Genomic DNA, 18534 nt, shown 5'->3' with positions numbered 1-18534 from the left:
ATAGCTGACTCAGGAATTCTGGGAGTTGAAGTCCACGAGTCATAAAAGAGCCAAGGTTGCCTACCCCTGCACTAGACTGTCAGAAGCTGGACAGCACTTTGCTGATCTGACCTTATGACAATGAGTCTCAGGTATCCTGCTCATTCACCTGTGATAAGGCTAGAGACGATTAATGGAAGAACCAACATCTGCAGCATTCGCATCAACAGCTCTCCGGGAAATGAGAAGTATTTGATTTGGCGATAGGTCATCCGATACGGCCGCAGGGCGAGGGCCAGAGTAATCCCTGTAAAACATGAGGCCGAAAAGGAAAAATGTTACAATTCTACTACTGACAAAGAACAGGGCTCTTCTTATATCAGTTTTCAGTTTATTTACCTGCACTGATATCCCATCTTTTCTCCAGGTGTTCAAGTCTGTGGGCTCAGCCTGGCTCACCAGACCTGGAGACCCAACCTGTGATGGCCTCATCAGAGGACGCCTTCCCAAGCAAGGCTGTTTTTTCACTGCTATCATCTGTCTAGCATTGATTGCATTTACTGTCATTCTAGATCAGTGTTTCTCACTCTTGGCAACTTGTAAGATGTCTGGACTTCAACTCCCAGAATTCCCAGCCAGCCAAATGGAAATCAGAACAGGAAATGCTTCTTATCACCCCATCAGTAAATAAATAGATCTGAAGATGGTTATTTCCATGTTTATCACCTTTGATTGTAGGAATTGGCTTCAACAAATATTAAATATTACTCAGTCTTATTATGATTTCTTTTATGGACTCCCCAAATTTGTAGAAAAAGTGTTTCTATTATGAAAAGTTCCAGTTTCCCCCCTCCCCTATACTTGTTAAGACTTTGTGTCAAAAAATCTGAATAAAAGCAGCATACAGCATGTCCCTGGATTCACTAATTTGTTTAACCATGAATGCCAAATAAATCAGAGTGGTTGGATTTGCACAATTTATTGCAGAAGCCAAACATACTATACTAATATATGACCCAGGCCCGTGAACTTTGAGATTGCAGCAATCTTGTTTGTAAGCAATCCAAAACATGTCTGGAAACTGGGTTTGTCCAACCTTTTGGGGAAATGGCTCTCACTTCCAATGAAAATGGAACTGCAAATTCCCAGTATATCTGGAACACATGAGATTTGGGATGCCTAAAGTACATTCTTGTCCACATTTTACTATTTCAAACTAATTCCACATCCTCTCTCTCTACAATACTACTATTCTCCAAAGCACCTGAAAGCAGGACAAGAAGCAATGGATGGAAACTAGTCAAGGAGAGAATCAACCTAGAACTAAGGAGAAACTTCCTGACAGTTAGAACAATTAACCAGTGGAACAACCTGCCTCCAGAAGTGGTGAATGCTCCAACACTGGAGGTTTTTAAGAAGAGACTGGACAGCCATTTGCCTGAAATGGTATAAGGTTTCCTGCCTGAGCAGGGGGTTGGACTAGATGACCTCCAAGGTCCCTTCCAACTTATTATTATTATTAATTATTATTATTATTATTATTATTATTATTATTATTATTATTATTATTATTATTACTGTGTACAATGAACTGCATTTAATAAGGGTGAAAAAAACTATTAAGTATAACTGTAACACTTTATATCATATTAGAGAGAGAGGAAGGAAGGAAGGCAGGAAGGCAGGAGGGCAGGAAGGCAGGAAGGCAGGAAGGCAGGAAGGCAGGAAGGAAGGAAGGAAGGAAGGAAGGAAGGAAGGAAGGAAGGAAGGAAGGAAGGAAGGAAGGAAGGAAGGATTTTAATCTGTTCACTTCCAGCTGCTTTTGCTTTAAGAGCTTTCCTTTCTTTTCTTTTAAATTAGAAACCTGAAAGAACAGAACTTTTGGCCTGGTTTCAATCAACATTCCATCCACGTCAAACTGAACTGACTCATGACTATTTAATTTACTTAATCTCCTGAGGTTCTTTCTTTTTTGTTTTTGGAAAACAGATGGCTTTTCCCCAACTGTGTGCTGTTAATCAACTTCCAAACCTCCACAGGATTGTGTTGGTACACGTCAAACCTATGACAGATCCTAATTTGCACAGGCAAAAAGGAAGTTGTACAGCCTAAGGGTTAATTCCCAGTTCTGCTTCTCCTAGTGCCCCAACTGCAATACAACTGGCTACAACTCAATACAAGCTGGAAACAAACCCAAGCTACCAACCAATCTTGGAGCCAGATCCTGTTGTAGGAGATAATCACTTATCTAAACTGTCAGATGCCAGCCCAGTGAACCACCAAGTCTACAAGGAAAAGATCTGTCTAGCTGTTATGATAACACTGACAACAACTCTAATGGAGTGCTTACCTCTTAACGAATTCTCATTAACATCCCAATTACAGGAGACAATCACTCACATAAGCTGTCAGATGCCAAGTAGTGAAGATGCCAACCCAGCAAAGGCAGGGACAATAGATTATAAAAAGGGTAGCAACACCACCACAGAAGGGCTTATCTTTCAATGAACATTCATTAACACAACAAGCACTTTTTGAAAGCAAGAGACGGTAGATCTTTTGATTTCAGTTCCCAGACCAGCAAAGAATGCCAAAAACTCAGCATGTCAAATAACAAGAAAAAATAAAGGTGTCCCAGATCATGCACAAAATATACTTACCGTTGAGCATAATCTACCTCCAGGTCATAATGTAATGTAATGAATGTAAAGTCATGGGACACTTGAGTCTCCAAGCTACTCTCTATAGAACCCCATCAGCATCTCGAGAAATGTCCCCTCTGCTTTGCCATTATTGATAAAGAAACTCTACCCAAAACTCCTGTTCAGGTATCTATACCACAAGCAACCTTTTCTCTTATGAAAAAGAACTCTGAAGAATGTTTATGGAAAATAACAAAGGGTTTTTTTCCATGAGGGACAAGTGCCTTCAGATTACCTCCAAATGTTTTGCCGCTATCAAGAGAAATAACTAAATCAGGTCTTCTCAATCTTGGCAACTTTAAACTCTGTGGACTTCAATTCCCAGAACTTCTCAGCCAGCATGCTGGCTGAAGAATTTTGGGAGTTGAAGTCCATGCAGCTTAAAGTTACTAAAGTTGAGAAACACTGAACTAGATTGAGTAGATAAGAGGGTTGTGAAGGGACCTGAAAGCAAAACTGAGGGGGAGAAGAAACAAAAGTCAGAAAAGACCGTCTATCAGAATCCATTTATATCATATTCATAAATGGAATGTTTCAAACATTATTCCATGGATTCTGCCATCTCCCGAAGAGAAGAGAATGGATGTGTATTGAACCGGTATTAGGCATTTCAAAGGAAAGGAGAAGCCTTTTGAACTGGGGAAACAAAAGGGGGGGCTAGCATCTGGCTTGTGTCACGGAAGAGAGCAATAAACATGAAAGGTCCTAAGTTCCTTTTTCCCACGAGTGGGATGATACGAGATAAAGGATGGGGGACTGACCAAATGGGGCTAAGGGGGGTTAAACCGGGAACTCTTTATAAGGGTTTAGTTCGTGGAATAATATTAAGTCCTGTCTCGTATTCCTACAACCAAGCATGTCATAGTAAAGATTCTTTTTGGAATAGATTTGACTCCAAGAATTTTGTCTTCCTAAGATGTGGTTTGCGGTGGGTCCTGACACCGTCTCTCAAAGGAGAGGATCCAGCTGGCAATTTAAAAAAAACACCTTTCTGTTCCTAACTGATTCCAAAACCCTCTCTTTTAAGCAGTTACTATTCTTTCCCATTTTGTTAAACTTAGGAAATGCACCAGTTCAAAACAAGGCAGTTTAACTTTGCAATATCCAGCTTAGCTTACTGTATTTACTGTACTGCTTTTTAACTGGTTTTTCTAAAACAATGTTCAAAATGGTTCACAAACCAAAAAAAATCACTGAAAACATACTGAAAACAGGAAGTTCATATTTCTTAATGAATGGTGGGATTACAATTTCACCTGGACCTCTAGACAGGCACAGAGGTGCACAGTTCAATGGCTGCAAGATCCCTCCATGCCCTCCCATCATGCCTCGATCTCTTAAAGGCCCTTTCTCTCCATACCCAGCAGGACAGCCAAGATGGTGAGTAGAACAAAAGCATTTCTCTGGAAGAAGCCCTTGACGCTCTCTCGGGTGATATTGTACATTTGCTTCCTGGCATGTGCTGCGCGCTTCTCCAGGACATGGCGGAAGCGATGCACCCGGCTCCCCGATCCAAGCTGCTTAGACGTCTCCTCATTCAGGAAGAGGCTGTTGATGTGGGTCTGATGCTCGCCCATAATGGGACTCAGCATTCAGAAGGTCAGGAGCCCCAAGAAGCTGTACAGGGAAAAGCAGAAAGAGGATTTAAGATGCTGGGAAATATGGCTCTTTCCCTACCTAGCAGCTTCAGTCCTTGCGTACTGATTTAACTATACACACTCTTGGAAGTCCCATTCAGTCATGGCAAGAAACTGTCAACGAGTTAAAAAAATTCCACCTGTACACCTATGCGCATGCATATGCACGCACACAGAGATATGAATAAAATAAGGAATCAGAAAGTAGGAAGGGGTTGGTCAGGCCATCAAGTACTAGCTCCTGCTCAATGCAGAATCCCAGACTAAAACATCCTCAGGAAATGTCATCCAGCCCCTGCTCAAACACATGCAAGGAAGGAAGGGGTCCTAACCACCTTGGCAAACTACAAGGAAGATTTTCCTAAGTTTCAACCAGAATCTGCTCTTCTGCAGTTTCAGAGCATTATTCTTGTGCCCTACAAAACAATAAAGAACAGGTCTTGGTCTTCTTCTGGATGACACTCCTTCAGGTATTTGAAAAACATTATCTTTTTCCTATTCAGCAGTCTTATCCCAAAGCTAACCAAACCCTGTTTGCTCACTCTCACTTCATCAGACTTCTGTCCTAAGATTGTTGCCCAATTTTGCCCTTCTTGGAACTGATTCCAGTTGAGCTGAATACTTCAGATTTGGTGCTCAGAAGCAGCATCAAAAATGATTAGGGGGCTGGAGGCTAAAATATATATGAAGAACAGTTGCAAGGATTGGGTTTTATTTATTTATTTATTTAGTTATATTTATATACCGCCCTATTCCCTGAGGACTCAGGGCGGTTTACAGGGAATTAAAAATCCAAAATACAAAAATTAAGAACCAAATTAAAAAATATTAAATTGACCCTGTAGTCGATTAAAAAGAACCCCAAATTAAAATTTCTCCTCAGTCTGGGCCCGAGAGCTCGAAGAGCCAGGTCTTCAGGCCCCGGCGGAATGATCGGAGGTCGGGAGCAGTCCTCAGCTCCACCGGCAGCTGGTTCCAGAGGGCAGGCGCCCCCACTGAGAAGGCCCTATCCCTGGGTGTCACCCGCCGGCAATCTCTTACCGGCGGGACCCTGAGCAGACCCTCCCTGTGGGAGTGCACTGGGCGAAGGGCGTTTGATGACGGCAGCAGGTGTTCCCTCAAATACCCCGGACCCAGGCCATGTAGGGCTTTATAGGTGATAACCAGCACCTTGAATTTCACCCGGAGGGCAACCGGAAGCCAATGCAGCTCGCGGAGTAGAGGTGTTACATGGGAGTATCGGGAGACCCCCATTACAACTCGCGCGGCCGCATTCTGCACCAGTTGAAGCCTCCGAGTGGTCTTCAAGGGCAGCCCCATGTAGAGAGCGTTACAGTAGTCCAAACGGGAGGTCACAAGCGCATGAGTAACTGTGCGTAGGGCGTCTCGGTCCAGATAGGGACGCAACTGGCGCACCAGGCGAACCTGTGCAAAAGCCCCCCTGGTCACGGCTCCTATGTGATCTTCAAAATTGAGCCGTGAGTCCAGGAGGGCGCCCAAGTTGCGAGCCCTATCAACGGGGGGTAACACCTCACCCCCCATCGTTAGAGGTGGAATAACTTGGTTAACCCGAGATGCCGATATGCACAGCCACTCAGTCTTGGTGGGATTGAGACGAAGCCTGTTTCTCCCCATCCAGACCTGAACCGCCTCCAGGCACCGGGACATCACAGAGAGGGCATCGCTGGGTTGGTTCGGGGTGGAAAGAAAAAGTTGGGTATCATCAGCGTACTGGTGATACCCCACCCCGAAGCCACGAATGATCTCGCCCAGCGGCTTCATATAGATGTTGAACAGGAGAGGCGAGAGAACCGACCCCTGAGGGACTCCACAAATGAGAGGCCTCGGGGCGGATCTCTGCCCTCCCGTCAACACCGACTGCGAGCGGCCCTGGAGGTAGGAGGAGAACCACCGTAAAACGGTGCCTCCCACTCCCAACCCCCTGAGACGCCGCAGCAGGATACCATGGTCGATGGTATCGAAAGCCGCTGAGAGATCTAATAGGACCAGGACAGAGGAGCAACCCCTGTCCCTTGCCCTCCAGAGATCATTCACCAGCGCGACCAATGCCGTCTCCGTGCTGTGTCCGGGCCTGAAACCCGATTGGTACGGGTCCAGATAATCAGTTTCCTCCAGGAACAGAGGGAGCTGATGCGCCACCACACTCTCAACAACCTTCGCCAGAAAGCGAAGGTTGGAGACTGGACGGTAGTTGTCTAAAGCAGCCGGGTCCAAAGCAGGCATCTTGAGAAGGGGTCTCACCACCGCCTCCTTCAAGGCGGCAGGGAAGACACCCTCCTTCAGAGAAGCAGTTATTACTGCATGGAACCAGCCTCGTGTTCCCTCCCGAGCCGCATAAGCTAGCCAGGAGGGGCACGGATCCAACAAACAGGTGGTGGTGCTCAGTCTCCCCATGATCCTGTCCACATCATCAGGGGAAACAGGGTCGAACTCAGTCCAGATAACGTGCTCAAGACCGCCTGATTCCTCCACATCAGACTCTGCCCAGTCAGAGTCCAGGCCGGTCCGGATCCGAGCGATTTTGTCCGCCAGATGATGACTAAACTCCTCGGCTCGTCCCTGCAAGGGATCCTCTCTCACCTCCTGGTTAAGGGGGAGCGAGTCACCCTAAACAGGGCGGCCGGGCGATTATCTGCGGACGCGATAAGGGCGGCAAAGTAGTTAGACTTCGCCGTCCTTATCGCCGCAAGATAAGACCTTATAAAGGTTCTTAACTGCAATCGGTCGGATTCGGATCGGCTGGATCTCCAACCGCTCTCTAGACCTCGTCTCCGACGCTTCATCTCCCGGAGCTCCACAGAGAACCATGGGGCCCAACGGGATCTGCGCCGGGTCAGAGGTCGCATGGGTACAACGCCATCAAGTGCCCTGGTGGCAGCCGTTTCCCAGGCCTCCACCAGAGCATCGACTGGGCTGTGGGTAAGGGTGATAGGTATAGGGTTTGTCTAGTCTGGTGAAAAGAAGGACTAGGGGTGACATGATAGCAGTGTTTTAGTATTTGAGGAGCTGCCATTAAGGAAGAGGGGGTCAACCTTTTTTTCCCAAAGCATCAGAAGGGAAGACAACAATGGATGGAAACTAATCAAGGAAAGAAGCAACCTAGAGCTAAGGAGAAATTTCCTTTTCCTAAAAATGAGAACAATTAACTGATGGAACAGCTTGCCTTCAGAAATTGTAGGTGCTCCATCATTGGAGGCTTTTAAGAAGAGACTGGACAGCCACTTGTCTGGAATGGTATAGGGTCTTCTGCCTGAGCAGAAGGTTGGACTAGAAGACCTCCAAGGTCCCTTCCAACTTTGTTATTCTGTTAATTCACACAGCCCACAGTAATTATTTCCAGCTGGAAATTGTTTTCTTTTTCCTAGCTCAGGGGTCTTCAAACTTGGCCCTTTTATGACTTGTGGACTTCAACTCCCAGAATTCCTCAGCCAGGCATGCTGGCTGAGGAATTCTGGGACTTGAAGTCCACACGTCATAAAAGGGCCAAGTTTGAAGACCCTTGTCCTAGCTCATGAATCTGAGAACATTGATATTTTCTCTTCTGAGAAGAGAAAATATCTTCTCAGATATCGTATCTTCTCAGAGAGCAAGTTTGCTCTAGTGGTTAAGGCACCAGGCTAGAAAGTAAGAGACCAGTTCTAGTCCTGTCTTAGTCATGAAAGCCAGTCAGGTGGGTGATATTGAGTCAATCACTCTGTCTCAGCCCAACTCACCTCACAAAGTTGCTATTTTGGGGGAAATAGGAGGAGGAAGTGTGTTGATATGTTTTCCACCTTGAGTTATTTGTAAAAATAATGAAGGTGGGATATAAACAAACAAATAATATTTTGGCCAGGAAATACTATTATTGCCTCAGCAGTCAACACATTTCCCACTGACCTCCAGGGGACTGCAGCCAAGGAGATGTATGCTTGGATAGAAGGATACAGATGGGACTTCTCACCATGCGTACAGATCCTGAATGGCCCAAAGGTTCTCCTTGAGTCCAGGACATCTGAACATGATCCTTATCAAGGGCATTGCTGGCCAGAAAAGGATTATGACTTTCCACTCCCTACACATATCCTTTCATCCCAGAGAAGGATTGTAGGAATCCCTCTTGAGTAAGGCATCTTGATTGTTTCATTTCAATGAATCTGCCTCTCTTTTGATCCATATGAGCTCAATGCTATGTACTCTGACTTCCGTAAGTGCCCCAAAAGTCCTTCCTATTACTGTTTCACTGGAGTTGCTAAGATTCATCTGAGACCTTCTGCAAAATAGCAGACCAGCAACTTGGCAGGAATATGGAATGTTCTCAAACCACAATTGTTGCCTATCTTCCCCCCAGGTGGTACCAAATACCTCTTGGCCACAACTGAGAATCAAAAGGCAGGCTAGGACTGGAATACCAACCATCTGGCTTCTTTCCACTCCTGGTTGCCAGCCAAGTCCTTGAGCATCTGGCTAATTATCCAAGCAACTCCCCACCTCTGACAATCAGGACACTCTGGGAGATGCTAGTGATGGGCACACCATGTTTTGGAGGTTACAACACCAGAGAAAAGAGACCTTCAGGATCTGGAAACAATTCTTTCCTGCCGGAAATCCTAAGCGACTCCCAGATTCCTTCCTGTCTTCCAGCTATTGCCACCCCATGTTGCTAACTGAGTTGATGGCCTCATCTCAAGGCATCACCAAAGAATTGGCCACCCTCCTATCTACCTGCAAATCAACCAACCAACCCACCAACCCACCAATGAAAAGATCTCTGACTAATCAACCACCTCCTCTCTTTTCAATCTATTGTATGTTGACTACATTCCCAGATCACACTAAACTATAATTTATTCAATCTTGATTTAATGAATACATCCAATTATTTGGATTCATACCACAGGCTAAAGGTTCAAGCATGGTTTATAAATACAGTAATGCTACATCCTTTTATTATGAAGGACAGTCCTTTTATTTCTTCTTTGTTTTTGGAAAAGTTTTTCTTGGTTTTTCTTTTATGAACAAAGTCATAAACAATTACAATTTATGCTTATGAATGCCTTTCAGATCTGCTCCTTTTTCAGATTTGTCCTTCATTTTTTTCCCAAGGAAATGTGATCACTATCTTTAGAAACCACTACAAAGAGATCTCACGATATACTCAGCAACTGATCCACATAATAAATTAAACAAACGCCTTATGTACAAAATCAGCTTATATTTGATGTCACTATCTACATTCTTCTTTACACCCTTAGCAAATATATGTCCTGTGCGAGCCTAATGGATCACAAAAACTACAATTAAAAAAACCAGTAGTCAAATTCGTGAAAGCCATACAAATCAAATCAGCTTGAGCAAGACAGGGTGTTTCATGTCCTCTCTTAAGGACTGCCTCAATTCTACCAACAATTGGTTCTTTAAGATAGACCACAACAAGGAAAAAGCAGAATTTCTAGTGGTAAAGCACATCAATGGCTCTGTTAATGACTTAAGAGTATAGAGCTGACCGCAGTTTTCCTTTCTGCACCATCGAGGCTGCAACTTCCATTATGTTTCTTAGTCATCTTAGTGTGAGACTTTTTTGAGTGGCAGTCCCAGCATACCTGGATGGTGCCTAGCTGGGGACGGGGACTCTTATTGCAGATAGGCCCAAGAAACATGTAAGGGGAAAAAAGCACATTATTCTTTATCAGGGGTCTTCAAACTTGGCCTGGCTGAGGAATTCTGGGAGTTGAAGTCCACAAGTCATAAAAGGGCCAAGTTTGAAGACCCCTGTTCTATCTGGTCTTGCCTCTACAATCTTTCCATTCACCTGCTGACTTTTCTTTGTCAAATTATAGATTACTATACACCTGCCCCCTTTGCATAGCAGCTCCCTTTATTCAAATACCAGACATGTAAACAAATGCAAGGGTAGTTTAAGTCTCCCTTCTCCTTTGTTACTTTTTTATATTTTCTCTGATTCCTAGTATTATCGTTTTATCCAAGTTCAGAAAGTTGGTCTCCCAAGAAAAGTTAATTGCTCATTTTTTCTTACCACCCCCTTTTATAAAGGAGTCAGAAGGGGGGGAAAAGGGGAACAGGGAAAAGCAGAGAGCAGAGAAGCCGAGGGCACTCAAGGACGTACCAGAAGGCAGCTTCAGCCAGCAAGGAGAGATGTCAAGAGCCAGGATATTTTTAAAAAAGCAGTCTGGAAACTTTTTTTATGTTTGCCAACGGGTAAACAGCTTCACCCCCCAGGTTTATCCTGTCCCACCTCTAAAAAATACACCTCCGGAAATGGATGAACTCATTCTTCACCAGAGGGATCAGCCAACCCACCCACCCCCAGAGCTTCCCAGCTCCAGATTCCCTTCCCACCTGGAGCAGCAGGAGAAGCTAATGGGCTTCCCCTATGAGGCACTCTTCCTGGGCTGGCAGTCAGTCGTCCACTGTGCTCTTTCTTCCCTGCCTGGAAATCTCCTGGCAAAAGAGAGGAGAAAAAAAAAGTGAAGTCAGAGGATTCTGTTGGAAGGTACAGAGGAGGCGGTGGAGAAGGAGGAGGAGACTTTAGTGGTTTGGGACTTGGAGCATCTAGTCTCTTTCCGAAAGCTGCTCACCAACCACATTAAGTAAATGCAGCAGGAGAGGGAAGATGCGTTACAGCACAACGTTCATTCATTCGGACGGAGAAGGACGTCAATAAATTGGAAAGGCCTTGGGATCAAACCAAAGACGTAGTCAATACAGCATCCTGGGGCCAACTCATGGTCTACAGCAAGGGTCCCCAACCCCGGTCCATGGACCAGTACCAGGCTGTGGCATGCCAACAACTGGGCCACACAAACAAAACCCCATCCGCGGGATGTGGGCAGCACACAAACCCACACACCCTCCGGTCCGTGGAAAAACCTCTCTCCACAGAACCGGTCCCTGGTGCCCAAAAGGTTGGGGACCTCTGGTCTAGAGGATCTAGTAATCAAACCGTGTCCAGAAAGGATTCATTACAAATTATTAGCCGATGATGCTTCACTCTTAAGAATACATATTGAGGAGAAGGAGGGCTCTGTTGAATCAGGCCCTTGGTAAAAAGCCTTTGACTCTACTCTCTACAGGTAGTCCTTGACTTACAACCATTCATTTAGTGACTGTTTGAAGTTACAACAGCATCGAAACCAGTGACTTATGACTGTTTTTCACACATACGACCGTTGCAGCATCCCCATGGTCACGTGATTAAAATTCAGATGCCTGGCAACTGGCATGTATTTGTGACAGTCTCCCGGGGTCACGCAACCACCTTTTGCGGCCTTCTGACAAGGAAAGTCAACGGGAAAGCCAGGTTCACTTAACCGTGTGACTAACCTAACAACTGCAGTGATTCACTTAACAACTGTGGCAAGGAAGGTCATAAAATGGGGCAAAACTCACTTAACAACTGTCTCACTTAGCAACAAAAATTTTGGACTCAATTGTGGCCGTAGGTCAAGGATCACCTGTATTTCCAAAGCAGTTAGTTGCCTCTAAAAACAAGCAAGGTACAAAAGCAGCATCTCCCACCCCACTAGCTGGTTTTTAGAAGTACACTGATCGAGGAGGATCCATTTAAAAGAACATAAAAGAAAACATGTCTCCCATCTTGACATTTTCATTCCGACAGACAGGCAAATAGCCCAGGGAAACTCACAGGTAGAGAAGAGTGGTTCCTGGTTGGCTGTTCATACGTTGTGTGAATGCAGGTAGAATGATCGTATAGCGATAACAATAGCAGACATATATACTGCTCCGCAGCATTTACAGCCCTCTCTAAGCAGTTTACAAAGTCAGCATATTACCCCCAACAATCTGACCTGGGAAGGATGGAAGGCTGAGTCAACCTTGAGCCGGGCAGAGTGGGCAGTTAGCCTACGGCTCATCCGTATAGAGGTAGTCCTCAACATATGACACAGTATGCTCAGCAACCTTTCAGAGTTACAATAGAGTCAAGAACGGTACTTATAACCCAGATTCAAAGTTCTAATGGCTGGATTCTCCCCTCTACCAGTCATGTATTTGCATTTGGGGTGCTTGGCAACCAACCATATTTATGACCATTTGCTCTATCCCGCAGTCATGTGACCACGATTTAACATCCTTTCTGGCAAAAAATGCCCACTGCAGACAATGCATTCAATTCACTTGCTCACATATTCCATTTAGTCATACGGTCGGCAACAACTAATGGAGTAAAATCTGCAAGGACTCCTCCTTTACCTTTTTAACTTTACCAGGTGCGCTGAACAACAGCCACAAAAAAGGTCCTAAAATCAGCCATGGTCATGTGACCACCCGCTTAACAAGTGGCACAACTTACTACCATAATTCTGGGCTCAACTACAGTTGTAAGTTGAAGATTAGCTGTAGATGGAAGTTCTGTTTAATTCTCAGGGCATCTAGAGAGATCCATCCCCCCATTTTCTTCAGCCCCGAATGCCAAAGAGTTTTAACAATTCCATCCCGTTCACCCCAAGGCAGCTTCAAGATTCACTCCATGTACCAAACATACTTCCACCCGCCAATTTCTGTCCCCATGGAAATGGGAAATCTTCCAATGTGATACAGCATCAGGTTGCTGGAGCTGAAGGAGACCAGATGCTACCACCCACGTTATCTCCTATACCGCCACCACAGTTCCGATGTGTTGCAGACAGCATGGCGCTCAAAGAACAGGAACAGAAGCCATGAAAACTAAAGAGTTCACATCCCTAAAGGTCTAAAGACTGGATAATTGGATAAAGCAATTACAAGAACCCTTGATTAAAACTTCCATTACACCAGGTGTCAATTCTGCAAACGAATTTGGCTGAAGCCATTTCCACTTCGTTTTCACTTGCCACAGAGTTGGGAGGGGGGAATGAGTATTTTTTAATTTAGTCAAAATAATAAATTGTTCCGTGGGAACCAAGGTCATCGCTGCCTGCCTTTTGGCGGGTTGAAATTTTCGTTAGGAAGCCTGCCCAAGTAGTTAATTGGGAAATGTGATTTATGACATATTACTAGGATGGGGAAATCAACTTTGTAACATTGTAACCCTTGGGAGGGAACTTCAGTCTTGGTTTCACTTTTGAAAGTGCCGATATTTTGTAGCCAATAAATATGTTTTTTTAAGGAAACCCCTTGCCGTGGAGTCCTCTTTTTACTGGTCTCATCTATCAGAACCGTGACACCAGTAACCTCTTTGCCTTAGGCCAACCAGAAGTCTTAGGACTGGAAGAATTTCTGTCATTTAGGAAGGAATGCAGAACTTCCATGGGCAGTTGCAGCCTACATTGAGGGAGCAGTCCCTAGCCTAGGATTTTATATCTGGAATAGACTGCCTATGGAAGTTCCACTATAGCATTTCTTAGCAGCTAGTAATGGATCCTAGTGGAGAAGACCCCACTGGAGGTTTTTAAGAAGAGACAGGACAGTCACTTGTCTGAGATGGTATAGGTTCTCCTGCTTGAGCAGGGGGCTGGACTAGAAGACCTCCAAGGTCCCTTTCAGCTCTATTCTGTTCTATTCTAATCTTAATTTGGTGAACTATCCTGACCAAGATTCTGGAGATAATACAAACACAAGTGATATACAACATGCTGTGTTATAACAGAATCTTAAAAGTATGTCTCATCCAATGACTTGCAAAATTATGTTAATGAAGTTTTACAATAAAATAGAATTAGCTAGAATTAGTTAGAAACAGGTCGGGTTTCCTACTTGGTCTTCCTGATAAGACTGACAGTAGTCAACTACATTTTAGCTTGGCCATTATATGGGCGCTTCACAGTTCTTGTACCACGCTAGGGAAGTGAACCTGGCCCTCCCTGTGCTTGTTTCAATCCTCCATCTTGTCCCACTCCATTTAAGGGATCGGAAGATCCCCAATTTCTTTATTTTAAAAAAAATGCCTAATATGAAATTAACCCTCACTAGCTGGCAAACAAGTCTACAAGTGCTGTACCAGATATTGTATTTGTCCTTGTGCCAGAAAAGGCTTCAAGGAGCATAGCTGGTGAAAAGGAAGAAGAACTACAAAGTTGAAAAAAGGGTACCCCACTGAGATCGACATTATTATTCCTCTTCACAGTTGATTGCTTAGCAACACAGCACAGTGCTACAGCTGTATCTCCAAGCTTCATCCGCCCACAGCTGTCTGGCAGAGAATTAATCCACCCACTTTCATAAGCCTTCCCCCTCAGAAGCCTCGTGGAGGCCCACAGGATACATCCCTGATACTCTGTACATCCTACAAGGCTTTGCCATTCGTACACACACCTTTTTAGTTCAGCCTGTCAACTCAATTTTCCTGGAGACACGTGCAGCCTGCAGAATGAATCCGCCAGTGCTGCATCTCGCAGCCTCTAGAGCTTCTGCTAACAAAGCAGCCAAGGTCTCAAAAATGTTAACAGTTCACATGTGCACATGAGAAAAGCAGGGAGATGTTTTCAGCCTGCTCAAGCCCCATGCAGGGCAATCAACCGGACAATAAGTAGTACACGGAAGAAAGTAAGTATTCTGCTGCACATGGATTTTCACTCCATGCAAAGGGTAACCTCTTTGCTCCATATGTTAGTCCTAAAAAGCTGAAGCTGGCCAGGATCGAACAATATATTAAGCCTGAAATAAATCCAACTGTCCTGTTCACATCAGATCATGCTGTGACACAAAGAAAACACATGGTAGTTTAATAGCACTTAGACTTATATACTGCTCCATAGCGCTTTACAGCACTCTCGAGATGTTTACAATGTCAGCATATTGCCCCCCAACAATCTGGCTGCTCATTTTACCTATCTTGGAAAGATGAAAGCCTGAGTCAACCTTGAACCGGTCAGGATCAAACCCCAGACAATGGGCAGGATCAGCCTGCAATACTGCATTCTAACCACTGGATTAAATGTAACTGCCACGTAGCAGAGTGAGCGCGTTACTCGTCCCAGCTTCTGCCAACCTAGCAGTTCGAAAGCACATAAAAATGCAAGTAGAAAAATAGGGGGACCACTACGGTGGGAAGGTAACAGCGTTCTGTGCGCCTTTGGCGTCTAGTCATGCCGGCCACATGACCACGGAGACGTCCTCGGACAAGCGCTGGCTCTTCAGCTTTGAAACGGAGATGAGCTCCAGCCCCTAGAGTCGGAAACGACTAGCACACATGTGCAGGGGAAACTTTACCTTTTTTATAGTTTGCAAAAGACAACGACTGCGTTCCCACAAAACTGAAGTATGAACTACTCAACCAACCATGTGTAAATATAATGTTTTGGTGACTCTGTCTTAATCAGGTGCCCCAGGAAATGATTTATTTATAAAATATGTAATTAGAAAAAGGCTTTGGGAGGCTTAGAGATAAAATAGAAGCATGATGAATTTTATCCAATAAAAAAGAATAAAACATTAACAGTCTAGATTGGATACGAATGTTCTGTGTTGCTTCCTGAACTATAATAAAGTGGGAGCTTGCGTCAGTTCCACTGCCAGTATGCTCCCTAACATGGGACTCAAGCCAAATAAAAACAGAATTAGCTGTTGATGTTAATTTTATTTATTGCAATACTCACAAAAGGTGCCCCACTGATGACTTTAGAGCGACGGCCAGACCAAAGGGTGATCCTGTGACTAGCTTAAGCCTAACCCACATATGACTTTCTATACCAGACAATAATTTGGATTGCAAGAACTTGGGAAATGCATAGCTGCTTTAATGAAATGGAGACAGGGCTACCTTCATGTACCTCCTTGTCTCAAGGGTGCTTTTAGAAGTAATATTGAACCATTCTACTGCTCATACCTATATATTTCCCTCCCACTCCTTTTTTTCTTGGATTGCGAGAAAGTGAAAAAAAGATGCTTTCCTAATATTGTATAGTAAGGAAGGTCTTTCAGAAGGAAACAAGGCTGTACTTCCAAGGCTGAAAGTAGAACTACAGAGATGGCCTTAGGGAAGGGACATGGCAGTTAGCAGAACATGATTTAATCCTGGAAAAAGAATATTAAAAGAAACTTAATCTGACCCCACCTTAATTCTCTTGTGTAGAAGAAGGAGAGGGAAAATGTGGTTACTTCTCCAAGGTCACCTCTGTAGTTCTCTATCCTTCCAAATTTTCCCATTATGATCCAAGGAGTTTTTTTCCAACTGTACTGAATGTCTGTGACTTATCATTTTGAGAGAAGAAACTAGTTTATTCTCTCAATATCCACTCAAATCCCACCCTTGCTTTATGTGTATATCCAAGGATTTTGCTAGGATCCCATCCACTTCACCCTTTGACCCACAAAATAGTTTGTTAGTGCAGTATTTCAACAATTGCCCAAGACTGCAAGAGATACTCAGTGCCTTGTACTAATTGTGTCACTGCGATACTGGAAAATGTTCCTTAAATCTCCAAAAAGCCACAATTTTTTTGCACACAGGACACAAGCAACTTTATTTTGTGTAGTTCTATGGTTGAAGCTATACAGTAGAATCTAGTTTGTCATTTTTTTCTGAAAACTGAATCCCAGATTGTTTAAAAAATATTGCAATAATAAACCAGTCTGGAGCTCCAGGACATGTCCCATCCTGAATACTATTAAGCGCTATTTATTTTTTTATCATTTCAAGTTAAATGCCATGCCTTGTTCTGATTTTTTTCATATCTCTACAATAACCCTGAGAAGCAGAATCTGAATATTCCCATTGGAGGCTGTGAACGCAGGTTGCTTCAGAAAGAGGGAGGGAGGGAGAGAGTAGAGTAGAGTGTAGAGTAGAGTAGAGTATGGTAGGGAGGAAAGGAAAGGAAAGGAAAGGAAAGGAAAGGAAAGGAAAGGAAAGGAAAGGAAAGGAAAGAAGAAAGGAAAGGAAAAAGGAAAGGAAAGGAAAGGAAAGGAGGAAAGGAAAGGAAAGGAAAGGAAAGGAAAGGAAAGGAAAGGAAAGGAAAGGGGAAAGGGGAAAGGAAAGGGGAAAGGGGAAAGGGGAAAGGGGAAAGGGGAAAGGGAAAGGGGAAAGGGGAAAGGAAAGGGGAAAGGAAAGGGAAGGGAAGGGGAAAGGGGAAAGGGGAAGGGGAAAGGGGAAAGGAAAGGAAAGGAAAGGAAAAAGGAAAGGAAAGGAAAGGAAAGGAAAGGAAAGGAAAGGAAAGGAAAGGAAAGGAGAAAGGGGAAAGGAAAGAAAAGGGGAAAGGAAAGGAAAGGGAAGGGAAGGGGGAAAGGAAAGAGGAAAGGGGAAAGGGAAGGGGAAAGGAAAGAGGAAAGGAAAGGAAAGGAAAGGAAAGGAAAGAAAGGAAAGGAAAGGAAAGGAAAGGGGAAAGGAAAGGGAAGGGAAGGGAAGGGGAAAGGGGAAAGGGGAAAGGGGAAAGGGGAAAGGGAAAGGGGAAAGGGGAAAGGGAAAGGGGAAGAAAGGGGAAAGGAAAGGGAAAGGAAAGGGAAGGGAAGGGGAAAGGGGAAAGGGGAAGGGGAAAGGGGAAGGGGAAGGGGAAAGGAAAGGGAAGGGAAGAGAAGGGGAAAGGGGAAAGGAAAGGAAAGGAAAGGAAAGGAAAGGAAAGAGAAAGGAAAGGAAAGAAGAAAGGAAAGGAAAGGAAAGGAAAGGAAAGGAAAGGAAAGGAAAGGAAAGGAAAGGAAAGGAAAGGGAAAGGGGAAAGGAAAGGGGAAAGGGGAAAGGGGAAAGGAAAGGGGAAAGGAAAGGGGAAAGGAAAGGGGAAAGGGAAAGGGGAAGGGGAAAGGGGGAAACGGAAGGGGAAAGGGGAAAGGAAAGGGGAAAGGAAAGGGACGGGGAAAGGGGAAAGGGGAAGGGGAAAGGGGAAAGAAGAAAGAAGAAAGGAAAGGAAAAAGGAAAGGAAAGGAAAGGAAAGGAAAGGAAAGGAAAGGAAAGGAAAGGAGGAAAGGAAAGGGGAAAGGAAAGGGAAAGGAAAGGAAGGGAAGGGAAGGGGAAAGGGGAAGGGGAAAGGGGAAAGGGAAGGGGAAAGGAAAGAGGAAGGGAAAGGAAAGGAAAGGGGAAAGGAAAGGGAAAGGAAGGGAAGGGGAAGGGGAAAGGGGAAAGGGGAAGGGAAAGGGAAAGGAAAGGGGAAAGGAAAGAGGAAAAGGAAAGGAAAGGGGAAAGGAAAGGGGAAAGGAAAGGGGAAAGGGAAGGGAAGGGAGGGAAGGGGGAAGGGGAAGGAAAGGGAAGGGGAAAGGGAGGAAAGGGGACGGGAAGGAAAGGGAAAGGGGAAAGGAAAGGGGAAAGGGAAAGGGGAAAGGAAAGGGAAGGG

General features: G+C 44.6%; 1 protein-coding gene across 2 annotated transcripts in view; it reads right to left on the bottom strand.

The window, feature by feature from the left end:
• LOC308659903 (excitatory amino acid transporter 1-like) overlaps positions 1–18534 on the bottom strand; it is a 32557-nt gene that overhangs the window by 8595 nt on the left and 5428 nt on the right. The window contains exons 2-4 of one of the 2 annotated variants that reach the window (XM_081314008.1): positions 10679–10780; positions 4042–4298; positions 149–286 (exon numbers count right to left, since the gene is read on the bottom strand). In XM_081314008.1, coding sequence (XP_081170134.1) covers positions 149–286; positions 4042–4273 — 370 coding nt within the window. In that variant the 5' untranslated portion in view covers positions 4274–4298; positions 10679–10780. The remainder of the gene's footprint in view (positions 1–148; positions 287–4041; positions 4299–10678; positions 10781–18534) is intronic. The other variant, XM_081314009.1, reaches the window with a different exon arrangement.

The sequence above is a fragment of the Vipera berus genome, assembly GCF_964194415.1.
Source record: "Vipera berus genome assembly, chromosome: 1".
Lineage (NCBI taxonomy): Eukaryota > Metazoa > Chordata > Lepidosauria > Squamata > Viperidae > Vipera > Vipera berus.
The sequence above is the reverse complement of the archived record's forward strand: the minus strand, read 5'-3'. Positions and strand labels throughout refer to the sequence as shown.